This window comes from Pinus tabuliformis, chromosome 1_2 (assembly GCF_031772625.1).
Source record: "Pinus tabuliformis cultivar Carrire ecotype Pingquan chromosome 1_2, CPIR1, whole genome shotgun sequence".
Classification (NCBI taxonomy): domain Eukaryota; kingdom Viridiplantae; phylum Streptophyta; class Pinopsida; order Pinales; family Pinaceae; genus Pinus; species Pinus tabuliformis.
Genome location: NC_142298.1, coordinates 27961917 through 27988492, shown reverse-complemented (window position 1 = coordinate 27988492; position 26576 = coordinate 27961917). Strand labels below are relative to the sequence as shown.

The 26576-nt window shown below is 36.3% G+C and overlaps 1 protein-coding gene across 1 annotated transcript; it reads left to right on the top strand.

Moving 5' to 3' along the window:
* Nucleotides 1-14629: 14629 nt before the first annotated feature.
* On the top strand, nt 14630-25422 carry LOC149204205 (aspartyl protease family protein 1-like). Its single transcript, XM_089394650.1, has 10 exons — nt 14630-17226; nt 17513-17648; nt 19859-20100; nt 20343-20570; nt 20986-21121; nt 21212-21288; nt 21412-21511; nt 21614-21677; nt 24907-24978; nt 25134-25422. Exons 1-10 carry the CDS (start codon nt 16925-16927, stop codon nt 25199-25201), a joined length of 1425 nt encoding a protein of 474 aa, XP_089250776.1. The 5' UTR covers nt 14630-16924; the 3' UTR covers nt 25202-25422.
* The last annotated feature ends 1154 nt before the right edge of the window (nt 25423-26576 follow it).

Here is a 26576-nt window from a genome sequence, read left to right as displayed (position 1 = left end):
TTAAGCGTAAAAATCAACAAACTCACCAAGGGTATACTCCCCTCCATTTTCCGACATGAGGACCTTGATCTTTCTACTTGTCTAGGTCTCCACAAGAGGTTTGAACTCTTGAAATCGCTTAAAGACCTCACTCTTGGTCTTCAAGAAATAAATCCAGGTCTTCCTGGAGTGGTCATAAATGAATAAAACATAGTACTCAACCACTCAAGGATACATGAGACATCCGACCACTCACATCGGTATGAATCAAGTCAAGGATCCTGATCGCTCTACCTTCACTGCTAGGAAAAGAGGATCTAATAAACTTCCCCATAGCACATCCTCTGCATACATCAAGTGATCAGAACTGAAATATGGCACACTAGTGGAGATCTCCCACAATGTACTCAACGCCCCATGATACATGTGCCCCATCCTGCGGTGCCAAATCTCACACAACTCTGAACTGCTAGATATGTTGTCAGTCTTGTCTCGGGTGCTGCTACTCAATGCCATCAGGGGCTGAAATGAGAACTTGTACACCTTGGCATGGTGCACACCAATCTCTCTAGCTGAAGAAGTTGGAGTTCCCTTAGGATATATAAGCACCTGCCCTCTCCTGAACAACACATCATACCCTCTATCCTCAAGTGTTGAGATGGATATCAGGTCCTTCTTCATTCCAGGCACATATAGAACATATGACACTTCCAAGGGAGGTTTGGGTCCCCTATCAAATGTCAATGTCCCCACACCGACTGCTCTAACAACACTGTCATCACCAGGTACTACCTCCATATCAGTATCACCCTCTGAAAGCTCTAAGAAGTACTCTCTGACTCTTGTCATATGGCGGGAAGTGCCGCTGTCAACATACCAAATGCTAGAAGATGCTCTACTTGTAGTAGGGAATGCACACTCCCTCTGAACCTATATGGTAGGTGATCCTGCACTAGTGGCCTCACAAGCTATGAACCCAAACTCCCGATCAAATCTCTCTAAGAAGCTCTCTATCTCTACAGAGGCTGCCATGGGTTTTTCTTTCCCTTTCTTGTTCTTCTTCTCTGCACACACAATAGCATAATGTCCCAACTTTTGACAATTCCAACATTTGACTTTGGAATAGTCTGTCTCCTTGTTTTGTTGCTTGCCTTTACCTTTGCCTTTGCCTCCATTATTGGAAGATTGCTTCTTTGCTCTGCCCTCTTGCCTCTTGCTAACAATGCCACATTGTCATCCTCCTCCACCTATTTGGCTGCCCCAAGATGGTTCTTTCTGATTTCATTTTGAATGAAATCATCCAACAACCTCTCCCAATCGGGAAGTTTTTCTTGTGCAAAAACGCCATCCAAAAAATCTCCCAAGTCTTGGGAAGACCATTCAAAGAAATCCTCACCAACTTAGTGGGTGAAATGATCTCACCTACGACTGCCAACCCATCTCTCACTGAAGTGATCTTTATGAGATATGTTGTAGCACTGTCAGTCTTGGCCATTTTAATGGCCTTCAGTTTCTCCTTTAGGACCATTTTTCTATTTTCATGTGAGCTCTCGTAAAGACTGGTCGGTTGTCCACATCTCATGTGCATAAGTCTTTCCTCTCACATGAGGAATGACATGGTCTTTGATTCCTTCCAGAATCAAACTTTTTGTCTTAACATTCTTTTTGTTAAACTCTGTCAACTGTATAGGGTCAGTAGGTACTACTACTGGGTTTTGTGTGGTATTTACCATAATGCCCTAGACTTCTGCTTCCTCAAATATGATCTGGATTCTCTCATTCCATGCACTGTAGTTGTTCTTCCCATCCAACCTGTCTTCAACTATCAAACCCAAAGACATGTTTCACTGTCCTACCAAACTGAAATTTTCAAATCTGTGGTAAAGGTTTCTGTTTTCTATGTAAAAATCAGCTTGCTGTAATTTTCACTTTGTTGTCCCAAGCTGCATTTTTTAGCCAACCAAGCTCCGATACCATGAAGAAATTTCAACCCCCACTCCAGTTATCAGTTTTCCTTATCACTCCATGCATTTAGTTTTAAATCCAAGCATGATAAAAATTCTAAAATCTGGAAATGACAATAATTTTCTGAAAACACAAATTTAGAGATTTCACAACTGCTAAAATTGCAGAAATAAAACACAGCAAAATTATGATAGCCACACACAGAAAATAACACAGTGATTTTTGGTCAATGTGACCCTGGAAAAACCCCCTACAACTCTTGGGGAAAACCAGTTTGAGAGCTCTTTTTTATTTCTGAAAATGTTTTTACAGAGAAACTGAAATACACAGTAAAAATTCCAACAACCACAAATTACAACTTATCTCGATTTCTGTGCTTGAACTCCACCTTGAAAATCATGCCAATAAAAAAACAGCCAAAACATAAATTTTTACAGCAATAAAACAACATTAAATGTTGTACGACCAGCCTTAAAAATTGTGCCCAGAACTTGTTGTCCCTCTTCCTCGATTTTTGTGCCTTTCTCCTACTGTACAATTTTTCTTGGGATGCATGCCAATAAATGTTGCTGCCCAGATTTGTTGAAATGCCTTCTTGCTTCTCTCCTTCACTTCCTCACTGCTCAGAAATTTTCTCCTTGCTCTCTCTTCTCTTTCTCTCAAATGCTCATGAAAGAATGAATTGATATTTTCCTCTTCTCTTCTCCTTTTATTCTCTAAATGACTTTTTGGGTTACCCTAAGATCTAATGGTTGAGATTCATTTAGATCTAGGGATGAGAATAAATGTGCATTTAATTCTCACTTTCTATTTTTTTTAACTCATCCACCTAAATAAAGACCCACTTAACCTTTTATTTGCATAGTCACTTTTTCACTTTCTAATTTTTCACTCACTTTAATAAAGTCACATTTAAATTAGAATGTAACTTTATCACTTATAAAGTCACTCTTAAATTAGAATGTAACTTTACCACTTATAAATTCACTTTTAAATTAAATTGACTTTACCACTTATAAAGTCACTTTAGGAGAAAAGTAAAAAATAAAATTTGGACACTTTTCCCTAGGCCAAAGATCAAAGCCTTAGGGAACCACTTGTCCTCTGGTGCCCAAATTTTAACATTTCTTGCGCGAGCTCTGCAAGAGGATAGATTTGATGTCTCTTTCCTATTGGCAAGTAATAGACATACTATAAGCCAAAGGAGAAAGAGAGAGGGTAGCTAGACCCAACTGAACCAGTCAAAACCACCATTCCAAATGGAAAAAGGGTTTCTTTAAGTTCTCAACCGAGTTGTCTCCCTTACATGTTGATAGAGTTATTTTGGAGCTTCAACGCAACCCTCACTCCTTATCTCCTACAACTCTTCAAATTATAAAATATAATAATAAGTTAAGTTAAATTAAATTATATCTTAAATTTGTGCGCTTTACAAAATTGTTTTTTATATTAACTTTATAAATTTCATTTTTACCAATTCAATAATTACTATTTTTAAATTATAAACTATAATTAACTTTTATATAAATTATAACTATATATATATATATATATATATATATATAATCAAGAATTTCCATTACTTCAAAAGATTACCTTGTTTCATGGTTTCTTTCAAAAACTTGTTGGCCTCACTCTTACTATATTTATTGGCCAACATGTGCATGCCCAAGTACATGATATATTGCCAAAGAGACAACAATCTACAAACATTGATCGACAACCATTGCTAAAAGACGAACAACACAGAAAAACAACTGATGCACATTAGTTATCATCAGAATTTACCAGGACAAGATGTTTTGGAGCTAAGCCTGAAGGAGACGAGGGTTTGAACTCACAATGGATGTGACCCTCGATGTGAGCAATCTTGGTTTCCAACTGGTCCAGCTGCTCCTGAGTGCACCTCTGCCCTTTCTAAAGACTCACCAATTTGTCATATGTTTCCCACAAATTCCATTGCAGGTAGTTCATGAAGTCAAGGATGTCATTATGGTCATCTTGCGCGTGCCCAGTTAAGTTGGACCAACACATTGTGAAATTGTTGAAGTATTTAAACATTGTCATCCTGAGAGGGAGAATTGCCAACTAGAGGAAGGAAGTAGGGAAGTGGTGGATCCATCATCTCGCCTTATCCATGTTCCTGTCTCAACTGGTGATGTTAGACTCTTCTCATCTTCAACCCGCGACTCCTCCTTCTTTTTGGTGAGTTCAAATTATTCCTTTCCCCGGGGCCCTCTTGAGCCAAAAGAGTCCCTTCATTGAAACACCCTTGACCCTAGCTATGTGGTCGAGTGTATGCCTATGAATAGGAGAGTGTGCCATCTTCCCACAACCCCCATCCCACACTGTGCAAGCGACCCACATTTTTCCTAACCACCGTAAGGATATGCAAAATAGGAATTATATCCACAACCTTGTACCCATATTCCACTTCATATCTAAATAAGATAAGTCCCCCACACCACTTCACACTGAAAACATAAGGTGTTAGGGTTGATGAGACCCTGACACTGATTGAGCCTTCAACCTTTTTCCCACGCTTACTAGTCAAGCGCCCTAATGTGGGTCTAAAAATATTCCATAGCCATGCAAGACAATGACACGTCCCCAATTATTTCAGTGAGGGAATGATAAGACACCCTCTTTCAAACCATGGTGTTGAAACACCACACCCAACTATCCAGAGATGACACACAATGAAAACAACTAAAGAATAAAAATAAACAAAACCAGGGTATTTGACCTTAGTGTGAATTACCCATAGAATCTCCACAAATGGCTCCCAAGCGATGAGATTAATGATCTAGTCTGGGGAATCCATAGAGATTCTCCTATTGTCCCTTGTCTTACTTTCTTCCTCATTGCACAAAATATCTTGCTTACGTGTGTTTACAAGACCAAATTCATCACAAAGTCCTCTGTCCTTTGATACACTCTCACTCGAGCTCTGCATTGTGGAGAAAAACTCAGTGAATTACTCCAAAACAATCTCGTCCAACATTCTTACACATAAATTCCACTATACCCAACTTTCATCATCTAAACGACCATCCACACATAGAATGCCCAACCATTATAATTATTATAAATGCCACTAATTTACAATAGATATCGATTAGACTCCACATAAATTAAAGCATGTGTTCCACTTACCAAACAACCCCCTACCCAAATCAAGTGGGAGACTTAGTATGGAGAGCCCTCACCACATTTTTCAATATCTCATAGTCTATCACCCCACCCCATTGAGATATTAAAACTAAATATTTTAAAAACAATATAATACATCCATTATACAAAAATCAATTATTATACATTTAAATTATAATCCTTTAACAAAGTCAAATTGCTTCCTATAAAATTATAACATTCACATTTTGTAATGTCTCAACAATAAAGTGATGTAACATGACCAATGAACAAATTTGATAGGATAGGACTCATGGAATGTGACTTGTGCCTTTACAAAATTAAAATTAAATAACACAAATTCAATAATTAATGAGACATCCGACCACTCACATTGGTATGAATCAATTCAAGGATCCCGGTCGCTCTATTGTCACCATTGGGAAAAGGGGATCTAGAAAACTTCCCCATAGCACATCCTCTGCGTACATTAAGTGATCAAAACTGAAATCTGGCACACCAGTGGTGATCTCCTACAATGTACTCAAGGCCCCATGATACATGTGCCCCATCCTGCGGTGCTAAATCTCACACAACTCTAAACTGCTAGATATGTTGTCGATCTTTTCCCAGGTGCTACTACTCAATGCCATTAGGGGCTGGAATGAGAACTTGTACACCTTGGCATGGCGCACACCAATCTCTATAGCTAAAGAAGCTAGAGTTCCCTTAGGATATATAAGCACCTGCCCTCTCCTGAACAACAGATCATACCCTCTATCCTCAAGTTCTGAGATGGATATCGGGTTCTTCTTCATTCCAGGCACATATAGAACATCTGACACTTCCAAGGGAGGTTTGGGTCCCCTATCAAATTTCAATGTCCCCACATCGATTGTTCTAACAATGCTTTCATCACCAAGTACTACCTCCATATCAGTATCACCCTCTGAAAGCTCTGAGAACTACTCTCTGACTTCTGCCATATGGCGGGAAGTGTCGCTGTCAACATACCAAATGCTAGAAGATGCTCTACTAGTAGCGGGGAATGCACACTCCCTCTAAACCTATATGGTAGGTGATCCTGCACTAGTGGCCTCACAAGCTATGGACCCAAACTCCTGATCAAATCTCTCTGAGAAGCTCTCTATCTCTACAGAAGCTGTCATGGGTTTGTCTTTCCCTTTCTTGTTCTTCTTCTCCGGACACACAACAGCATAGTGTCCCAATTTTTTACAATTACAACATTTGACTTTGAAATATTCTATCTCCTTGTTCTGCTGCTTGCCTTTATCTTTGCCTTTGCCTCCATTGTTGGAAGCTTGTTTCTTTGCTCTGCCCTTCTTAACTCTTGCTAACAATGCCACATTGTCATCCTCCTCCACCTGTTTGGCTGCCCCAAGATGGTTCTTTCTGATCTCATTCTGAATGCAATCACCCCACAACCTCTCCCAATCGGGAAGTTTTTCTCGTGCAACAATGACATCCACAAAATTCTCCCAAGCCTTGGGAAGACCATTCAAAGAAATCCTCACCAACTCAGTGGGTGAAATGATCTCACCTACAGCTGCCAACTCATCTCTCACTGAAGTGATCTTTATGAGATATGTTGTAGAACTGTTAGCCTTAGCCATTTTAATGGCCTTCAATTTCTCCTTTAGGACCATTTTTCTGTTTTCATTTGAGCTCTGGTAAAGACTGGTCAAGGTTGTCCACATCTCATGTGCATAAGTCTTTCCTCTCACATGAGGAATGACACGGTCTTTGATTCCTTCCAGAATCAATCTTTTTGTATTAGCATTATTTTTGTTAAACTCTCCCAACTATAGAGGGTCAGCAGGTATTACTACTGGGTTCTGTGTGGTATTTACCATAACGCCCCAGACTTCTGCTTCCTTAAAGATGCTCTGAATTCTCTCCTTTCATGCACTGTAGTTGTTCTGCCCATCCAACCTGTCTTCAACTCTCAAATCCAAAGACATGTTTCACTGTCCTACCAAACTGAAATTTTCAAATCTGTGGTAAAGGTTTCTGTTTTCTGTGTAAAAATCAGCTTGTTGTAATTTTCACTTTGTTGTCCCACGCTGCACTTTTCAGCCAACCAAGCTCCGATACCATGAAGAAATTTCAACCCCCACTCCGGTTATCAGTTTTCCTTATCACTCCATGCATTTAGTTTTAAATCCAAGCATGATAAAAATTCTAAAATCTGGAAATGATAATAATTTTCTGAAAATACAAATTTAGAGATTTCACAACTGCTGAAATTGCAGAAATAAAACATAGCAAAATTATGACAGCCACACATAGAAAATAACACAATGATTTTTGGTCAATGTGACCTTGGAAAAACCCCCTATAACTCTTCGGGAAAACCAGTTTGAGAGCTCTTCTTTATTTTTGAAAATGTTTTTACAGAGAAATTGAAATACACAGTAAAAATTCCAACAACCACAAATTACAACTTATCTCGATTTCCGTGGTTGAACTCTACCTTGAAAATCATGCTAATCAGAAAACAACCAAAACAGAAATTTTTATAGCAATAAAACAACATTATATGTTGTACAACCAACCTCGAAAAATGTGCCCAAAACTTGTTGTCCCTCTTCCTCGATTTTTGTGTCTTTCTCCTGCTGTATGATTTTTCCTTGGGATGCATACCAATAAATGTTGCTGCCCAGATTTGCTGAAATGTCTTCTTGCTACTCTTCTTCACTTCCTCACTGCTCAGAAATTTTCTCCTTGCTCTCTCTTCTCTTTCTCTCAAATGCTCATTGAAAGAATGAATTGATTTTTTCCTCTTCTCTTCTCCCTTTATTCTCTAAATGACATTTTGGGTTACCCTAAGATCTAATGGTTGAGATTCATTTAGATCTAGGGATGAGAATAAATGTGCATTTAATTCTCACTTTTTATTTTTTTAACTCATCCACTTAAATAAAGACCCACTTAACATTTTATTTCCATAGTCACTTTTTCACTTTCTAATTTTTCATTCACTTTAATAAAGTCACCTTTAAATTAGAATGTAACTTTACCACTTATAAAGTCACTTTTAAATTAAATTGACTTTACCACTTACAAAGTCACTTTAGGAGAAAAGTAAAAAATAAATTTGAACACTTTTCCTTAGGCCAAAGATCAAAGCCTTAGGGAACCACTTGTCCTCTGGTACCCAAATTTTAACATTTCTTACACGAGCTCTTCAAGAGGGTAGATCTGATGTATCTTTCCTATTGGCAAGTAATAGACATACTATAAGCCAACAGAGAAAGAGAGAGGGTAGCTAGACCCAACTGAACCAGTCAAAACCACCATTCCAAATGGAAAAAGGGTTTCTTTAAGTTCTTGACCGAGTTGTCTCCCTTATATGTTGATAAGGTCATTTTGGACCATCAACGCAACCATCACTCCTTAGCTCCTACAACTCTTCAAATTATAAAATATAATAATAAGTTAAATTAAATTAAATTATATATTAAAATTGTGTGCTTTACATAATTATATTTTTTATATTAACTTTATAGATTTCATTTTTTACCAATTCAATAATTACTATTTTTAAATTATAAACTATAATTAACTTTTATATAAATTATAACTATATATATATATATATATATATATATATATATATATATATATATATATATATATATATATATATATAGCCCCAAGAGTTAGCTTAATCGGTCAAATCAAGTGCCTTGCCAATGGGAGGTCACAGGGTCGAATCCCAAAAGCTCTTGGGGTTAGGTCAGTAAATAGGCCGAGGGGTGTTGATGCCTTCGGGTGCGTCCACTCAGTGTTGAACAACCCTAGATGTAGCGGCTACCCATTGACCCGGGTATCCGTGAACCAAAAAGTGAAAAATATATATATATATATATATAATCAAGAATTTCCATTACTTCAAAAGGTTACCTTGTTTCATGGTTTCTTTCAAAAACTTGTTGGCCTCACTCTTACTATATTTATTGACCAACATGTGCATGCCCAAGTACATGATATATTGCCAAAGAGACAACAATCTACAAACATTGATCGACAACCATTTCTAAAAGACGAACAACACAGAAAAACAACCGACACACTTTAGTTATCATCAGAATTTACCAGGACAAGATGTTCTAGAGCTAAGCCTGAAGGAGACGAGGGTTTGAACTCACAATGGATGTGACCCTCGATGTGAGCAATCTTGGTTTCCAACTGGTCCATCTGCTCCTGAGTGCACCTCTGCCCTTTCTAAAGACTCACCAATTTGTCATATGTTTCCCACAAATTCCATTGCAGGTGGTTCATGAAGTCAAGGATGTGATTATGGTCATCTTGCGCGTGCCCAGTTAAGCTGGACCAACACATTGTGAAATTGTTGAAGTATTTAAACATTGTCATCCTGAGAGGGAGAATTAACAACTAGAGGAAGGAAGTAGGGAAGTGGTGGATCCATCGTCTCGCCTTATCCATGTTCCTGTGGCAACTGGTGACGTTAGACTCTTCTCATCTTCAACCCGTGACTCCTCCTTCTTTTTGGCGAGTTCAAATTATTCCTTTCCCAAGGGTCCTCTTGAGCCCAAAGAGTCCCTTCATTGAAACACCCTTGACCCTAGCTATGTGGTCGAGTGTATGCCTACGAATAGGAGAGTGTGCCACCTTCCTACAACCCCCACCCCACACTGTGCAGGCGACCCACATTTTTCCTAACCACCGTAAGGATATAGAAAATAGGAATTATATCCACAACCTTATACCCATATGCCACTTCAAATCTAAATAAGATAAGTCCCCCACACCACTTCACACTGAAAACATAAGGTTTTAGGGTTGATGAGACCTTGAAGTTGATTGAGCCTTCAACATTTTTCCCATGCTTACTAGTCGAGCGCCCTACGATGGGTCTAAAAATATTCCATAGCCATGCAAGACAATGACACATCCCCAATTCTTTCATTGAGGGAACGATAAGACGCCCTCTTTCAAACCATGGTGCTGAAACACCACACCCAACTATCCAAAGATGACACATAATCAAAACAACTAAAGAATAAAAATAAACAAAACCAGGCTATTTGACCTTAATGTGAATTACCCATAGAATCTCCACAAATGGCTCCCAAGCAATGAGATTAACGATGTAGTCTGGGGAATCCATAGAGATTCCCCTATCGTCCCTTGTCTTACTTCCTTCCTCATCGCACAAAATCTCTTGCTTACGCGGGTTTACAAGACCAAATTCATCACAAAGTCCCCTATCCTTTGCTACACTCTCACTCGAGCTCTGCATTGTGGAGAACAACTCAGTGAATGACTCCAAAACAATCTCGTCCAACATTTTTACACATAAATTCCACTGGGTACCCAACTTTCATCATCTAAACGACCATCCAAACATAAAATACACAACCATTATAATTATTATAAATACCACTAATTTACAATACATATCGATTAGACTCCACATAAATTAAAGCATGGGTTCCACTTACCAAACAATCCCCCTACCCAAATCAGGTGTGAGACTTAGTATAGAGAGTCCTCACCACGTTTTTCAATATCTCATAGTCTTTCACCCCACCCCATTGAGATATTAAAACTAAATATTTTTAAAACAATATAATACATCCATTATACAAAAATAAATTATTATACATTTAAATTATAATCCTTTAACAAAATCAAATTGTATAAACAACTTCCTATAAAATTACAACATTCACATTTTGTAAATGTCTCAACAATAAAGTGATGTAACATGACCAATGAAGTAAATTTGATAGGATAGGACTCATGGAATGTGACTGGGCCTTTACAAAATGAAAATTAAATAACACAAATTCAATAATTAATGTGTCCTTGAATTATCAATAACCATATCTTGTTTTTGCTTGTTCCCATATTTAGCTATATTTTCTTTTTGGTGGTTTTCAAAGTCATTAAACTTTTATATCAATCTCAATCACTTTTTAAGTACATGATAAAGGTGAAACCCTTTCATACGGTAAAGGCCAAACTTTACGGAACAAAATGTTATTGTTATGTTTTGGTTTGAGATTTAGTCATGGTTTTGTTTTTTATTTTATCAGTGTTAAGATACTGTATTTATAATTTTTATAATTATTGTTTATATGATAAATTAAATTTTATATAAATATAAATTAAATATTACGATTAATATAAAATAAATTTTAAATAATGAAAAATAAAATTATAATGTATTTTTATTTTTATTTATGATTTTTTGTTTTTATATAGGTATTTGTATTTAAATTTAATGTTAATATTTTTTGTTTTATTTTCTTATTAAAAAAGGAATTTTTTTTATTGTTTTGTTTTAATTTTAGTTTTATTTAATTATTATTTTTGTTATAAAATTTTGACTCATTAATCAAGTCTTGATTCTTCTTTATATATATATATATAATTTTGTGTCTTATTTTTGGTTGACTTGAATTGTTTGTTTCTCATTAATGTTTTTGGTTCTTTCTTAATATATATATATATATATATATATATGTATATTATTATTATTATTTTATTAATTATCATAAATTATAATATTATTATTCTTAAACTAATATTATTTGATCTTAATAATCATTATTAAAGTATTATTTTTCATAAATTCGCTGTAAAAAAAATTAATAATAATAATAATTTTACCCTCATTTTTTATTGCTTTGTTTTAATTTTAGTGTCCTTTAATTATTATTTTTGTTATAGGATCTTTACTCATTAATCAGACTCTTATTTATTTATTTTAATTAATTAATTTTTATTTTTTGACTCTGTTCCTTGTCTTTGGTTGACTTAGATTGTTTGTTTCTTATTATTGTTTACGTTTTCAGATTTTTCTAATTATTATTATTATTATTATTTTATCTTAAATTATAATATTATTATTCTTAAACTAATTGTTATATTAGCCGTTATAAGAATATTATTTTATATTAATAGTTATTATTAAAATATTAATTTTCATAAACTAGTAGGATCTTTTGGCTTCTACATCGTCCTCTAGTTAAGCTTGTGCCATGATCCACATCTTCATCTGGTCCTGATGATGAACCATAAAGGGTCCGCAAAATTTTCTCCTCTATGATTTTTACAGGCAAAACTCTTCTTAATCATAATTTTAATTTATATATATATATATATATATATATATATATATATATATATTATATATTTATACTCACACATAACATAAGTGTTAAAGAAAACATAAATAATGGTGGGAAGTAACTCTTATAAGTATATTTTTTACATCTTATTCCTATCCATTTTTTATGCAAAGACTTGGTTAAATTATGGTGGGAAGTAATTGATGGTAGATATGTTATTTACTTGAGTATAAGTTATTTTCAAGTATTTTTAATTTTGAATGATTTTCCAGTAAAAAATGAAAAATTACTACACAAATATATAAAAATCATGCATGAATATTGCAACCATATCCATAAATTATGGCATAAAATACAATTATCCCCATGACATATATTGTGCAAAGACAATAAAATCTTCAAGTTATGGTCCAATCAAATGTTTGATTTTTTTTTAATAATATTGAAAAATAATTTTTTTTTTAAGTTAAGCATTATAATTTGTATTGGTCAATGCTAAACTATTTTTTTATTGTGAAATGAGTTATAGTTTTTTGCACGTGATATTGATAAGCCACGATATTGTAACAAAACTTATTAACAAGTTAATAATATCCATCGTAAAGTCGGGTGGTTATCCATGGTTAAGAAACTTGTTATAATGTAAATGTATTGTAAGTGTTAAGTTTTTCTGTGCCTATTAATCAAATTTAAATATGGTTATGGTATCATCATAGCAAGGCAGGACTCTAATAAAAAATTAAAATGTAAAATATTTTAGAAATTACATATAATATTGATTACATAGAGTGAAGAACAAAGACATAGAGAGATAAAGGTAGAGAGAGAGAGGGAGGGGGGAAAGGAGGAAGACAAAAAGAAGAGAGGGAGAGAAAGGGAAGAGAGAGAGGGACATAAAATGGAGGGGGGAGAGATGGGGGGAGAGGGAGGGAGATAGCGATAGAGTTGGAGGGTAGAGAGAGAGGGAGGTGGGAGAGAAAAGAAGAGAGAGAGGACAAAGAGGAGAGAGGTAGATAGAGAGTAGAGCATGAGGGAAGAGAGAGAGAGAGAGAGAGAAGAAAGAGAGGGAGATATAGATGCAACTTATGTGTGTATATAAAAACCAACCTAGAACCATCTTAACCCAGGATCTATCAAGCCTGAGAGAGATCAAATCTCTTTTCACTTTAAAAGAGATTTGTATCTCAAGAGATTTGATCTCTTTTCACTTTAAAAGAGGTTTGTATCTCAAGAGATTTGATCCCTCTCGGCACCGTGGGTTAAGATGGATCTATCAAATCTCTTTTCACTTTAAAAGAGGTTTGTATCTCAAGAGATTTGAACCCTTTGGTCACTTGATAGATCATGGGTTAAGATGGATTCTTTTCACTTTAAAAGAGGTTTGTATCTCAAGAGATTTGATCCATTTGGTCACTTGATAGATCATGGGTTAAGATGGATTCTTTTCACTTTAAAAGAGGTTTGTATCTCAAGAGATTTGATCCCTTTGGTCACTTGATAGATCGTGGGTTAAGATGGATCTAGGCTCGTTACATTAAATTCTTTGATATTGTTGCTACTGGTTACTAATCATCGATTTGACTCTCTTTAATTCCCTTGGAGTAAGGCCTAACTATTTACCATTTTACCATCCACAAAATATAAGAAAGTACTATGAAATTTCGTACACTTTCATTTCATTCCAAATAAAAAATTAAAAATAAATATTAAAGAAAATATACAAACAAAAGCGTGTGAATTAAATTAAAAATAAATATTAAAGAAAATATACAAAGACAAGCTTGTGAATTGTAAATTAGTTGATTTATATTAGATTTAATTTTGAATAAATTAGAAATTAAGAGTAAAAACAAACTGCAAAATATAAAAAATTATTTCCCAAAAACATAATCCGGTGTTGGCGGTTAAAGGGTTGTTGGCGGGGTTCTTGGAGGGTTTTTTGGGATGTTTAGTTTGAAAGTGAGGTGATGAATTACCTTATAAATATAAATTTAGATCTTAAACTTTTATGATTTATCCTTATGATTTATATGGATAAAGAGATTGTCTTTTAAGATTAATTACATTATTAAATTTTGAATATTGATTTACCTTTATTGTAAAAATTAACTACATTAACCCGACCAAAATTCAAACATATTTATAATAATAATAACCAACAAAATCACACATACATACGTGTAACGTATCTATACGTATATGCATATGGACGCGTTGAATTTGAAGTGTTTGAAGCAATGAAGCAATGTAGGCTACGTAACCTATCTGTTTTAATTATTTATTTACAAAGATCTCACGAAAGTGGTAGGAAAAGCGGTTGAGCTCCTTCCCGTCTCAGTCTCCCAGCCGGCCCAGTGATTCAAAAAGTTAACTCGAGGGGTGAGGTAGGCAAACAAACGAAGGTTAAAAGCTGAGTGCCGTCGTGGGAGGCGGGGAAAACGCGTGGGACCTTTCAGCTTTTAGCACTATTTCATCAAAAACATCAAATGTCAATGCATTGTCTTCAATTATTTTCCAATTGTCACTGTTAGTTTACCATTACATCACACCACAAAGGAAATTGGAATGGCAATTGCTGAGCACCTGTACTCTTTCCGCATAATTTCTTGAAAAATAATCATGAGGGCCAGGAAATTACCTTGAGTCAATCTAATGGAGATTGAAAATTAAATTTGAGTTTACTTTTGCTTGCATGTGCTTGTGGATCTGGACAGCCGACGTGGGTCAACCAGAAAGCATGCCAAGTCGGTCAAATATTGCAGGAAAACTGTGATTGAATTTTCAGCAATGGTCGGAGAGCCTGCTTTCATTTGCCAACGAGGAAGAGCAAGGAAGATTCTCATCTCTTGAGATGAAAACTATATTCCAATTATTTTCCAATTGTCACTGTTAGCTTACCATTACATCACACCACAAAGGAAATTGGAATGGCAATTGCTGAGCACCTGTACTCTTTCCGCATAATTTCTTGAAAAATAATCATGAGGGCCAGGAAATTACCTTGAGTCAATCTAATGGAGATTGAAAATTAAATTTGAGTTTACTTTTGCTTGCATGTGCTTGTGGATCTGGACAGCCGACGTGGGTCAACCAGAAAGCATGCCAAGTCGGTCAAATATTGCAGGAAAACTGTGATTGAATTTTCAGCAATGGTCGGAGAGCCTGCTTTCATTTGCCAACGAGGAAGAGCAAGGAAGATTCTCATCTCTTGAGATGAAAACTATATTCCAATTATTTTCCAATTGTCACTGTTAGCTTACCATTACATCACACCACAAAGGAAATTGGAATGGCAATTGCTGAGCACCTGTACTCTTTCCGCATAATTTCTTGAAAAATAATCATGAGGGCCAGGAAATTACCTTGAGTCAATCTAATGGAGATTGAAAATTAAATTTGAGTTTACTTTTGCTTGCATGTGCTTGTGGATCTGGACAGCCGACGTGGGTCAACCAGAAAGCATGCCAAGTCGGTCAAATATTGCAGGAAAACTGTGATTGAATTTTCAGCAATGGTCGGAGAGCCTGCTTTCATTTGCCAACGAGGAAGAGCAAGGAAGATTCTCATCTCTTGAGATGAAAACTATATTCCAATTATTTTCCAATTGTCACTGTTAGTTTACCATTACATCACACCACAAAGGAAATTGGAATGGCAATTGCTGAGCACCTGTACTCTTTCCGCATAATTTCTTGAAAAATAATCATGAGGGCCAGGAAATTACCTTGAGTCAATCTAATGGAGATTGAAAATTAAATTTGAGTTTACTTTTGCTTGCATGTGCTTGTGGATCTGGACAGCCGACGTGGGTCAACCAGAAAGCATGCCAAGTCGGTCAAATATTGCAGGAAAACTGTGATTGAATTTTCAGCAATGGTCGGAGAGCCTGCTTTCATTTGCCAACGAGGAAGAGCAAGGAAGATTCTCATCTCTTGAGATGAAAACTATATTCCAATTATTTTCCAATTGTCACTGTTAGTTTACCATTACATCACACCACAAAGGAAATTGGAATGGCAATTGCTGACCACCTGTACTCTTTCCGCATAATTTCTTGAAAAATAATCATGAGGGCCAGGAAATTACCTTGAGTCAATCTAATGGAGATTGAAAATTAAATTTGAGTTTACTTTTGCTTGCATGTGCTTGTGGATCTGGACAGCCGACGTGGGTCAACCAGAAAGCATGCCAAGTCGGTCAAATATTGCAGGAAAACTGTGATTGAATTTTCAGCAATGGTCGGAGAGCCTGCTTTCATTTGCCAACGAGGAAGAGCAAGGAAGATTCTCATCTCTTGAGATGAAAACTATATTCCAACTGCTACCGGCACAAGCGGACCTTTACTCAATTTCATTTTTGTCCACTACTACCATTCAAATCTAGTTGGTACATTAATGGTCAAGTCACAACACATCACACAAATCTTCTTCTCAGAACTTTCCGAGTGTAAATATTTCATTCCTCAACTTGTTCACATACCATATGGTTCAGTCAAATCAAAATGGATATGTATTTCAATCTCCATTGTTCAACATGTCAGGGCTATTAATAATAGAATTTGATTTGCATCAAACAAGCAAGGATCATTGTGTAACCTGCCCTGCGCAACAACAGGAACAGGGTGGAGGAAAGATTGCTATCGTTGAACCAGAAAATTAATTAGCACTAACAGACCTCTCAGCTGCCTCAAGTTCTGTGCAAATTTGTTCTATTTGCTCTCAGCCATGGAAAACCCAACACTGAGCCTTATTTGTCACACAATTTTATTGTTATCTCTTGGCTTTGGGTATTCCAATGGGCAATCCTACAGTTTGCAGATGTATCATAAATTTTCTCATGAAGTAAAAGAGTGGATGACTTACAGACATGGATTAGATACACAAAGTTGGCCTATGGAGGGAAGCAATGAGTATTACAAAACACTGTATCATCATGACTCTGCTCGCCATGGTCGTCAACTTGTTGAATACTCTTCTCTCACATTTGCAGAAGGGAACGAGACACTTGAACTTCAACAGTTGGGATTGTAAGTTCTGCTTCCTTGTCTATTACAGTATTACTTATGTTGCATAAGAATTTGGAATGAACCCAAAATAAAATTATGTATGTTGATACTAGCAGAACCTCCGAATGAATCAATTCATTTGCCAATAGATCATTGACAGTATGCTGTACAATTAAAGTAATGGTTTTCTAGTTTTCAAAAGTGTTGCTAAAGTTCATAATCAAAATCAAAATTGCTAAAGTTCCATGTTTGATTCTAATTTAATCGCTCATTACGCTCCTAACTTCCTGTTCTGTGATCTGGACAGTTTGTACTACACTGTGGTTCAAGTGGGCACACCTAATGTAACTTTACTTGTAGCACTTGATACGGGCAGCGATTTGTTCTGGGTGCCTTGTGATTGCGAACAGTGTGCTCCTACTTCTGCACCTAGCTATGGACTTGTATGTATTGCATTTTCAGCTTCTCCCTGTTAAACCTACTGACCTATTACATTAATGTTGTATTTTATTCTTGTGATGAACAATTATGTTAGATTGCACTGGCTGTGAATTCCACTTAGACTATGGTTTCATTCTTCTTATCAGCAATGGGCTATTGTGCCCATCTGTTAGTTTTTTCCATGGGCATGGTGTTGATCAAATATAAAAGGTAGAAAACGGAACCCTTTTGAACATATTTGCGAGAGTAAAAAATTCGGGATGGTTGAAAATTATTTGTAAGTGGCCAGGGCTGATTTTCGAGCCACAGTAAGAACATGGGTGCATAATAAACATGGAGTCATGTTTGATCCCTAAGCTTTGCCATATCCAAGTAAAATTCAATGAGGTTGTTTGATTGTGTTTGGGTGATTTCCCGAGCCACAGAGAGAACATGGGTTCATAGTAAGCATAGAGTCATGTTTGATTCATAAGCTTCACCGCTCAAAGTAAAATTCCATATAAGGGTGTCTTGATTGTGTTTTGATGATTTCCTGAGCCAAAGTGAGAACATGGGTGCATAATGGGGTCATGTTTGTTGCCTGAGCTTTGCCATTCCAAAGTAAAAATCTGTGAGGATGTTTGACTGTGTTTTGGTGCTTCACATTCCCAAAATTCCACAACTTTTCCTGTATTAATCAGTAATTTTCTTTAGCCTTCCAAAACCTGTATCTCTAGCTGAAGTGCAAGATACATCTGCAAAGACAAGCAAGAACCGTTGCTTTTGCAGAAGAACAGAGGTCAACAGGGTACATACTGTTGGCACTGCCTTTTAAACTTGATAGGGCAGTTTGGTTGGCTTGATGCTATTTTCTTCAATAGGCCACCAACCAGAGGTTTATGCTGTTTCCAAAGACAAATTGTCAAACCTTTAGCAACCAAGTTCAATTGAAAACATTTTATTGCATAAGAAACAGCTAGGGAAAAGACATATAAGAGCGACTATACATGTTGGTTGATTACAATAAAATTATTTGATTCATCTGATGCTTGAAACTAGATTCTGAAAATGAATTCAAGCTAAAAGATTTCTTTTAAACCATCTCTTCTCGTAGTTGATGACCTAGCTTTAAGGACTTGCAGGTCGTTCCAATAATTAAATCTACTGAAAAGAGATTAATATAATTTACTTGGAGATATAGGTTGATGTGAAGAACTCTAAATACTGTTAAAAGTTTTTAGTCACATATTTCTAATACTGATTACAGCATGAATGCCAGATTTAACAAGGAACTAATCCCTAGAAATCCAACTGATAGTAGCCTTACCCAAAACGAATCACAGAGTTTTGCAGGTCAGAGTTTATGCTTTGCCAAATTTTGCCCATTTTTTGCATATTTTTTATCCTAGTTGGCTGACTTCCCAAGTTGCTGACCCTGGACCAATTTTTGCCGATGCTATTTCGCACAAAGTTACTTAAGGAACTGAATTACAGGTTGTCACTTCAAGTTGCACCATCCTTCTAACACCTTAGAATCACAGTTATTTGAAACACCTTATCTATAGTTGGGAAAGAGCATACTAATACCACTAACCTCATATATACTACCACCATTCTCATCAATGTACATTTTCTAAGGCTGAACATTGAAATTGGCAGGCATTAGCATCAGCTTGGCCTTTCAGAACCCTATTTATTATGGCATAGTGACAATGTTTCTTTCATATGCACAACATTCTCTCCACTTACTAAATGCATTTGCATTCTTCCTTGTCAGGCAAAATAACTCCTCTGCAGTGTGAATGAAGCATGTAAAAATGATTCCTAACTACAAAATAACTTATTATCTTGTGAAGTAGGATAAATGTGCAACAATATGGCCCTCTTGCCGGTGCATTTCAGGCGCCGTTCCGATTCGAATCCAGTGGTCAATCCTGCTTCCACACTGGCAATGTTTCCTACTCACAGATTTTTAACTTCCCTGGGATGTTTAGAGGTCTCCAAATCAGCCTGTATGGTCAAACAATCTGGAAATGTGCTGGATTTATAGGAATCGCGGGGAATTCCCACAAGGGTTTCCCAAAAAGGCCATTTTGTTGCATGCTTAGTCTTCTTCATATCTTGCACTTCTATGCGTTTCCTTGATATGGAATTCTTCAGAAAAAGAATTAATCATTTCTATGCCTCAACTTGGAGTGGGATTTAGTTTCTGATTTAATTCTGATTTCAACAGGACATCGATTTGCAGACTTACAGTCCATCAGCCTCTAAGACAAGCAAGCAAGTTACTTGCAATAATACTCTGTGTGATTTACAAAATCAATGCTCCAAATCTAGTGATCAATGCCCATACAACGTTACATATCTCTCAGAAAATACATCCACTGCAGGAACTTTAGTGGAGGATGTTCTTTATCTGATTCCTGGAGATGGATCACAGAATGGAACGGTGGTGAAGGCGCCTATCACATTCGGGTATGATTTATTTTTTGCTGTTGTAAGTGATTTTTTTTTCTTTATTTTTTTAGAAATAAAGACTAAAATTTTTAGAAATGAGTTTTCTGCCTCTAGATAGCAGTCTGAGACCATACTGAATTTGACTATGACACGTGACCTGAATATTGCTGTGCAGTGTGCACTATCAAGTGCTTTTCCCTTTTTAAGTGCTACAAATGAATGAACACTAATCACTGAATCTTTGCTTGTGCATTTGATAGGTGTGGAAGGGTACAAACAGGCACATTTCTAGAAGGTGCAGCTCCAAATGGCCTACTTGGGCTTGGCATTGAACCTATATCTGTCCCTACCGTTTTACACAAATCAGGCCTTGTATCAAATTCTTTCTCTATGTGCTTCCCAGCGAATACAAGTTTGGGGAGGTTTGCCTTTGGAGATAAAGGGAGTTCGGATCAAAAGGAAACTCCATTTATTATCAATAAAAAATAGTGAGTGCCAGCCATGCTCTATGCATGTCACCCTTGACAGTCAGGACTCAGTATGACTTGAAAATGATTTAACAGTAATTTTTGTGCCAAAGTTTCAAACCGGCAAGTGTGATTCATCATTCATCTGTCCTGAAGATGAACCACAGTTAAGTTTCAAACCGGCAAGTGTGATTCATCATTCATCTGTCCTGAAGATGAACCACAGTTGCTGGTTTGAAATATCGGCACAAAATTACCAATGCAATGGATTCAGAAGAAGAAGCTCAACACAATTCAAATCATAGAAATTTCAATTCTGAAATATTTAAAATTATTTAAGACCTACCATGAGCTAACCATTTATGTCCTTATATACTCAATCATACTTTCTGTAGTTGTGAAATGAGTTGCTGATAAGGTGTTGATTGGATTGCAGCCCGACATATAACATAGGTGTGCAGGAATTTTACGTGGGAAACGCTCTTGTCAAAACACCATTTCAAGCCCTTTTTGACACTGGCACCTCATTTACATACTTGGCTGATGCGGTTTACAAAAGCCTTACGTCAAATGTGAGTGATTACAGACATATGTTATTTTATAGTATATATGCCCCTTTTCAAGGATTTATCCAATTGACTAACGAGCTTTGAAGGGAACAGTATCATCTGCAGACGCAAGACACTCCTTTGCCTGTTGATAGTTCAAGCATTCCTTTTGAGTATTGTTATAATGCCAGGTTGGTACTAGCCATAATAAACTTGCCTTTTTTTTAGCAACGTTAACTGGGTCATCGTTGGGAAAGAACTAATAGCATTGCAGCGTTGGGAAAGAACTGATATCGTTCCTGCTATCTGCGCAGCAACCGTAAAAGTATTCATCAAGGGCCTAAGATAACTTTCAACTTCAATGGAGGAAACAACTTTTCTGCTGTTCAACCATTAGTCTTTCTTAAAGATCCGGTACAATTTCAATCCGATTGAAATTTGATGCAACCCTTCTCGGTGTTTGTTGGTCATAGAGAAATGATAAATGATTGCTTATATTTAATCTTTTTCTGGCAGACTGGGAAGCTTTTAGGTTACTGTCTGGCAGTGGTTCAAAGCTCGAGTATATCAATTATCGGTCGTAAGTTCATGCACGCATAACCTATTTTTATTTTTTGAAAAGGTTTATTATATCATTTTTGCTGGCCATCCTTTATAGTTAGCATATCTTGCAGAAATATTGGTAAGTGTGGATTCCATGATTAATCTACTTACAGGTACTACCAAAGTACAAACGGGACAGAAATAGTCCGGATCTTTACCGAATGTTGAACATATTTGCTGATATATTTCATGTTCTTTTATGCAGTATTTGGCTTTTTCACTCTTACCACACACATCCCACCGGATATTGATGTGTGGGTATTTAATAGTGCATTGATTATACATGGCTCACCCTAGAATGACATCGAGGTGGATATTTTATAGTGCATTGACTATACATGGCTCAACCTAGAATGACTTCGAGGTGGGTATTTTATAGTGCATTGACTATACATGGCTCACCCTAGAATAACATCGAGGTCTTCCTATCCATTTCAGTGATGGCTCTTATGTGTTGAAGAACATCCTTTTGAGTCCCTTATCTTGGTCTAGATTTGTGATTCTGGTTTCTCAATTGATGTCTAGTGCCATTGGTGTGTCCTCCATCCATCTTTGGCCTTCCTTGGTTGTATATCTGGCTATAACATGTGCTTTGGCCAACCCACTTGGATCCCTCCCTTTCTGATTAGGATCTGCCTTTGGCCTCATGCACTTGTTAGGGTATTAGTTGAGGAACCTCCTTTGAGTCCCCCAAACGTCCCTAATCCATTAGAGCATACTGTTTGAGGCACACACTTAATTAGATTTCCTATAACTTAGTGGTCTAGGCATGCACTCCAAATTGTAGATTGTTTTAAGACTACCACAACTGTTTCCAGCTTCCACACTTTCCTGCATTACAGAGACTGGGCCTTTTGTAAATTACCTATGGTTAGGCCCATTTGACTATGTACATTCGGTCAAAATCTATGATTTGACTCTTTTCAAAAAGCCGCCTATCCAACAGTCTCTATTCTCACTCTTGGAAATACCAAAACTGTCGATTTGAACACTCTGCAATGATCTCATGATCTCCTTCCTCTCTTGGGCTTGCTGGTGTTTGTTGTCTCTATGAACCCTCCACCTATTTGGAGGTTTCTACAGTTGTTCTCTTCCTCTCCTTTTAGCTTAACCCTCCATTTGCTGCTTAGGTTAGTTTGATTGAGTTGTTGACATGGTCCCTTATTCACATCTAGTCATCCAATCTCTCCTAGTTAAAGGGAGTTCAATGCAAATCTTTGGATGAGGAGATAACCTTCACAACTGAGGGCATACGGGTCATGCATACTTGCATTTTCCTGATTCATCTTTAGTTGTGTAATTTGTTTGTTGCTATTGTTCATTTCATTAGGAGATAGCATATCTGAACTTGTTTTCAAAATGTGAGAAGTGCTACACAAGTACATAGAGTAGGGTCTAGACTCTAACCCTCTTTGCTACTTCTTTGACTCTTTTCCTTTAAACCCTTGTAGCTTATGATAGACTTACAGTATATGAGGGTTAAAGGCTTTCAACCACCTAGGACAGTAATAAACCCTAGGTTCCCTTCCTAGTTTGCTTGCTTGTTAAAGGAAATTCGAAAATTTTCTTAATGCTCGCTGCTTGAATTAGGTGGAAAAAGAGGTTAATTAGGTCTTCATCCTTTCATTTCTAACTCTCTTTTCTTTCATGCAAGTAGTTAATTAAAACACTAAAGAAGGCAAAAAATAAACCCTAGTTAGTCTTTTTTCCTTCGTCAGTTATTCTTTGTTATTTTACTTTCTGCCTCCAGCCTAAATAAACTCACAAGAAGCTCTAATAACAGTGATAGATCACTGAGAACACGATTAAGTTCACAATAATCTTAGCAGCCTCCTCTTCCCCATAGTAGTTTTCCCTGTTACCCACAAAATTGGATGGCAACTACACTTCCCTTCCAAGCACTCAAGCTTGGGCCTCCCTTCTCATGGTAATGTGGTGCCTCATTCCGACAATCATCCCACACTTTCTAGTGTTGAAACATAAGATATATTTCAGAGCGGCAAACTGCTTGTGCTTTTTAGGACAGGTAAACTGGATTATTCAAAAGATGTTATAAGGCTAATTTATTCCCATCTAAAGCATGTGTTGATGGCTACATCGAAACTTGCTTTTCTAATTGGTTTTGTGCTTTCCAAAGTTTTGTTGTTCAAATGCATTGATGATTTATCATAGCAATGTTTACTTTTGACCTCTTATCCTGTTCTAGATAGAGGAATGTTCTTTTATGACTAGGTCTAAAGGAATGTTTGCTTTTGACCTATTATCGTTTTCTAGATAGACGAATGTTCTTTTATGATTAGGTCTAAAAGAATGTTCGTTTTGGCGTGAACAGTAAACATCTGTATTCAAACAATTTTGATAAAGTTTGGGGTCCCTGTTCAATTTATTTTTCCAGGAACTATTTTTTGGCTACCATTGTTAAATATGTGAATAATTGTTGAATCCATTATACCTATGATGCAGAAGCCTGTTAAGATTAATGCATTGGCGATAGTAGAAACAGGGGACCCAGATATCTCTCTTTCTTATACACAAATCCAGGATAAAGGGTAGCGACGTCCCTACTAAACTAATGGTTGATTAGTTGCAGGATGGATATGTACGCTTTCTTGACCTCCCCATCTTCCTTTGGGAGACTTAAGCTTTCTTGACCTCCCCCTCCTCCTTTGGGGGACTTAATCAGGGGACCCATATATCTCTCTTTCTTATACAGCAACCCGGGATAAGGGGTAGTGACCTTCCTACTAACATAATGGTTGATTAGTTGGTGGATGGATATGTGTGCTTTATTGACCTCCTCCCACCGCCTTTGGCGGACTTGCTGTGTTGGTGGGTGTGTGAGAGTAAACAATGAATGATAAAATGTCAAATACACAATGCTTGACATCTTAAAATATTTCATACGACTTTAAAATCTCCACTCCTTTTGTGTGCTATCCCACATTTTTATGAGGTATTTTCGGCAGCATCACATAATTCCCTATATACAATGATCCTTAACCCAATATGGTGTCCAGAGAAGTAACATCCCCCTCACCAACATAATAGTGGATGGGCTGATCTACTGCATTCATCAACCCTTCCTATATGGAAGTAAATTTATTTATTTTCAGCTCTGATATAGCATCTATGTTATGTGTTTTTATTAAAGTAAGTCATTGCTCCGGTTTTTAACTCTTACGATGCCATTTTCTTCTTTGATGCAGAGAATTTCATGTCAGGTTATCAAATTGTCTTTGACAGGGACGAGCTTAAACTGGGGTGGAAGGAAGCCAACTGTAAGTGCCCACTTAAATCTGGTTCTAGAAAACGGATATTTGTTGGGGAGTAAAGCATATTGATATATTAATTGAATATCTTCTCCATGCCTTCTGTGATGGTGAGTTTCAGGAACATGCTTTGACTAATTGCCTCACATCCTTTATGGTTTCAGGTTATGATGTGGAGTATAGAAACAGTTCAGCATCAGCACCAGCACCAGCACCAGCACCATCAAGTTAAATTATGAATTTGAATAGATAAACGAGACATACTTGTTAACTATTTAACTAATTCATATCAAATTTATGTTGGTTTTAATAATGATTGTTTTATGAAAACTATTTCCTTAATGCAGTCATATATGTTTTAGTTTGAATTCATTTTATTTGAATTTGGATGTATGTGCACTAAAGATCTGATGAATATTCATCAGATAACTGAATACATATACTTTCTTGAACTAGTAATAAGTCTTGGAACTATTTGTTTGGCTTATTGACTTCATTTTTATTCCAAATTCAAAGTTGGTCCAAATCCACCTTTTTATCTTGCTCTTGGTTGAGAGGGGGACTAGTCATTCTTTCAATCAAGATAGATTTAGGATTTATTTTTTATTAATTAGAGTATATTTGCATTTAGCTTTAAATATTGCATTCTAGAAGTCCTCTTACACAAGGGGCAGACTTTATAGTGGCCTAACTAAGCCATTAATTCAGCTTAATGATCACTTTCTTGAAGAAATTTCAACCCCCACTCCGGTTATTAGTTTTCCTTATCACTCCATGCATTTAGTTTTAAATCCAAGCATTAAAAATTCTAAAATATGGAAATGACAATAATTTTCTGAAAACACAAATTTAGAGATTTTACAATTGCTGAAATTGCAGAAATAAAACACAACAAAATATGATAGCCACACACAGAAAATAACACAGTGATTCTTGGTCAATGTGACTTTGGAAAAACCCCCTACAACTCTTGGGGAAAACCAGTTTGAGAGCTCTTTATTTCTGAAAATGTTTTTACAAAGAAACTAAAATACACAGTAAAAATTCTAGCAACCACAAATTACAACTTATCTCGATTAATGTGCTTAAACTCCACCTTGAAAATCGTGTCAATCAGCAAACAGCCAAAATATAAATTTTTACATAAATAAAACAACATTAAATGTTGTACGACCAACCTTGAAAAATGTGCCCAAAACTTGTTGTCCCTCTTCCTCGATTTTTGTGTCTTTCTCCTACTGTACGATTTTTCCTTGGGATGCGTGCCAATAAATGTTGCTACCCAGATTTGCTGAAATGTCTTCTTGCTGCTCTCTTTCACTTCTTCACTACTCAGAAATTTTCTCCTTGCTCTCTCATCTCTTTTTCTCAAATGCTCATGAAAGAATGAATTGATATTTTCCTCCTCTTCTCCTTTTATTCTCTAAATAACCTTTTTGGTTACCCTAAGATCTAATGGTTGAGATTCATTTAGATCTAGGGATGAGAATAAATGTGCATTTAATTCTCACTTTCTATTTTTTTAACTCACGCACTTAAATAAAGACCCACTTAGCCTTTTATTTCCATAGTCACTTTTTCACTTTCTAATTCTTCATTAACTTATA

Coding starts and splice junctions, on each gene's coding strand:
- LOC149204205 (XM_089394650.1), top strand. CDS start 16,925: ATGGAAAACCCAACACTGAGCCTTATTTGTCACACAATTTTATTGTTA. Junction 20,571..20,985: donor TTTATTATCAATAAAAAATA/GTGAGTGCCAGC, acceptor ATTGGATTGCAG/CCCGACATATAACATAGGTG. Junction 21,512..21,613: donor TAGTCTTTCTTAAAGATCCG/GTACAATTTCAA, acceptor TTTTTCTGGCAG/ACTGGGAAGCTTTTAGGTTA.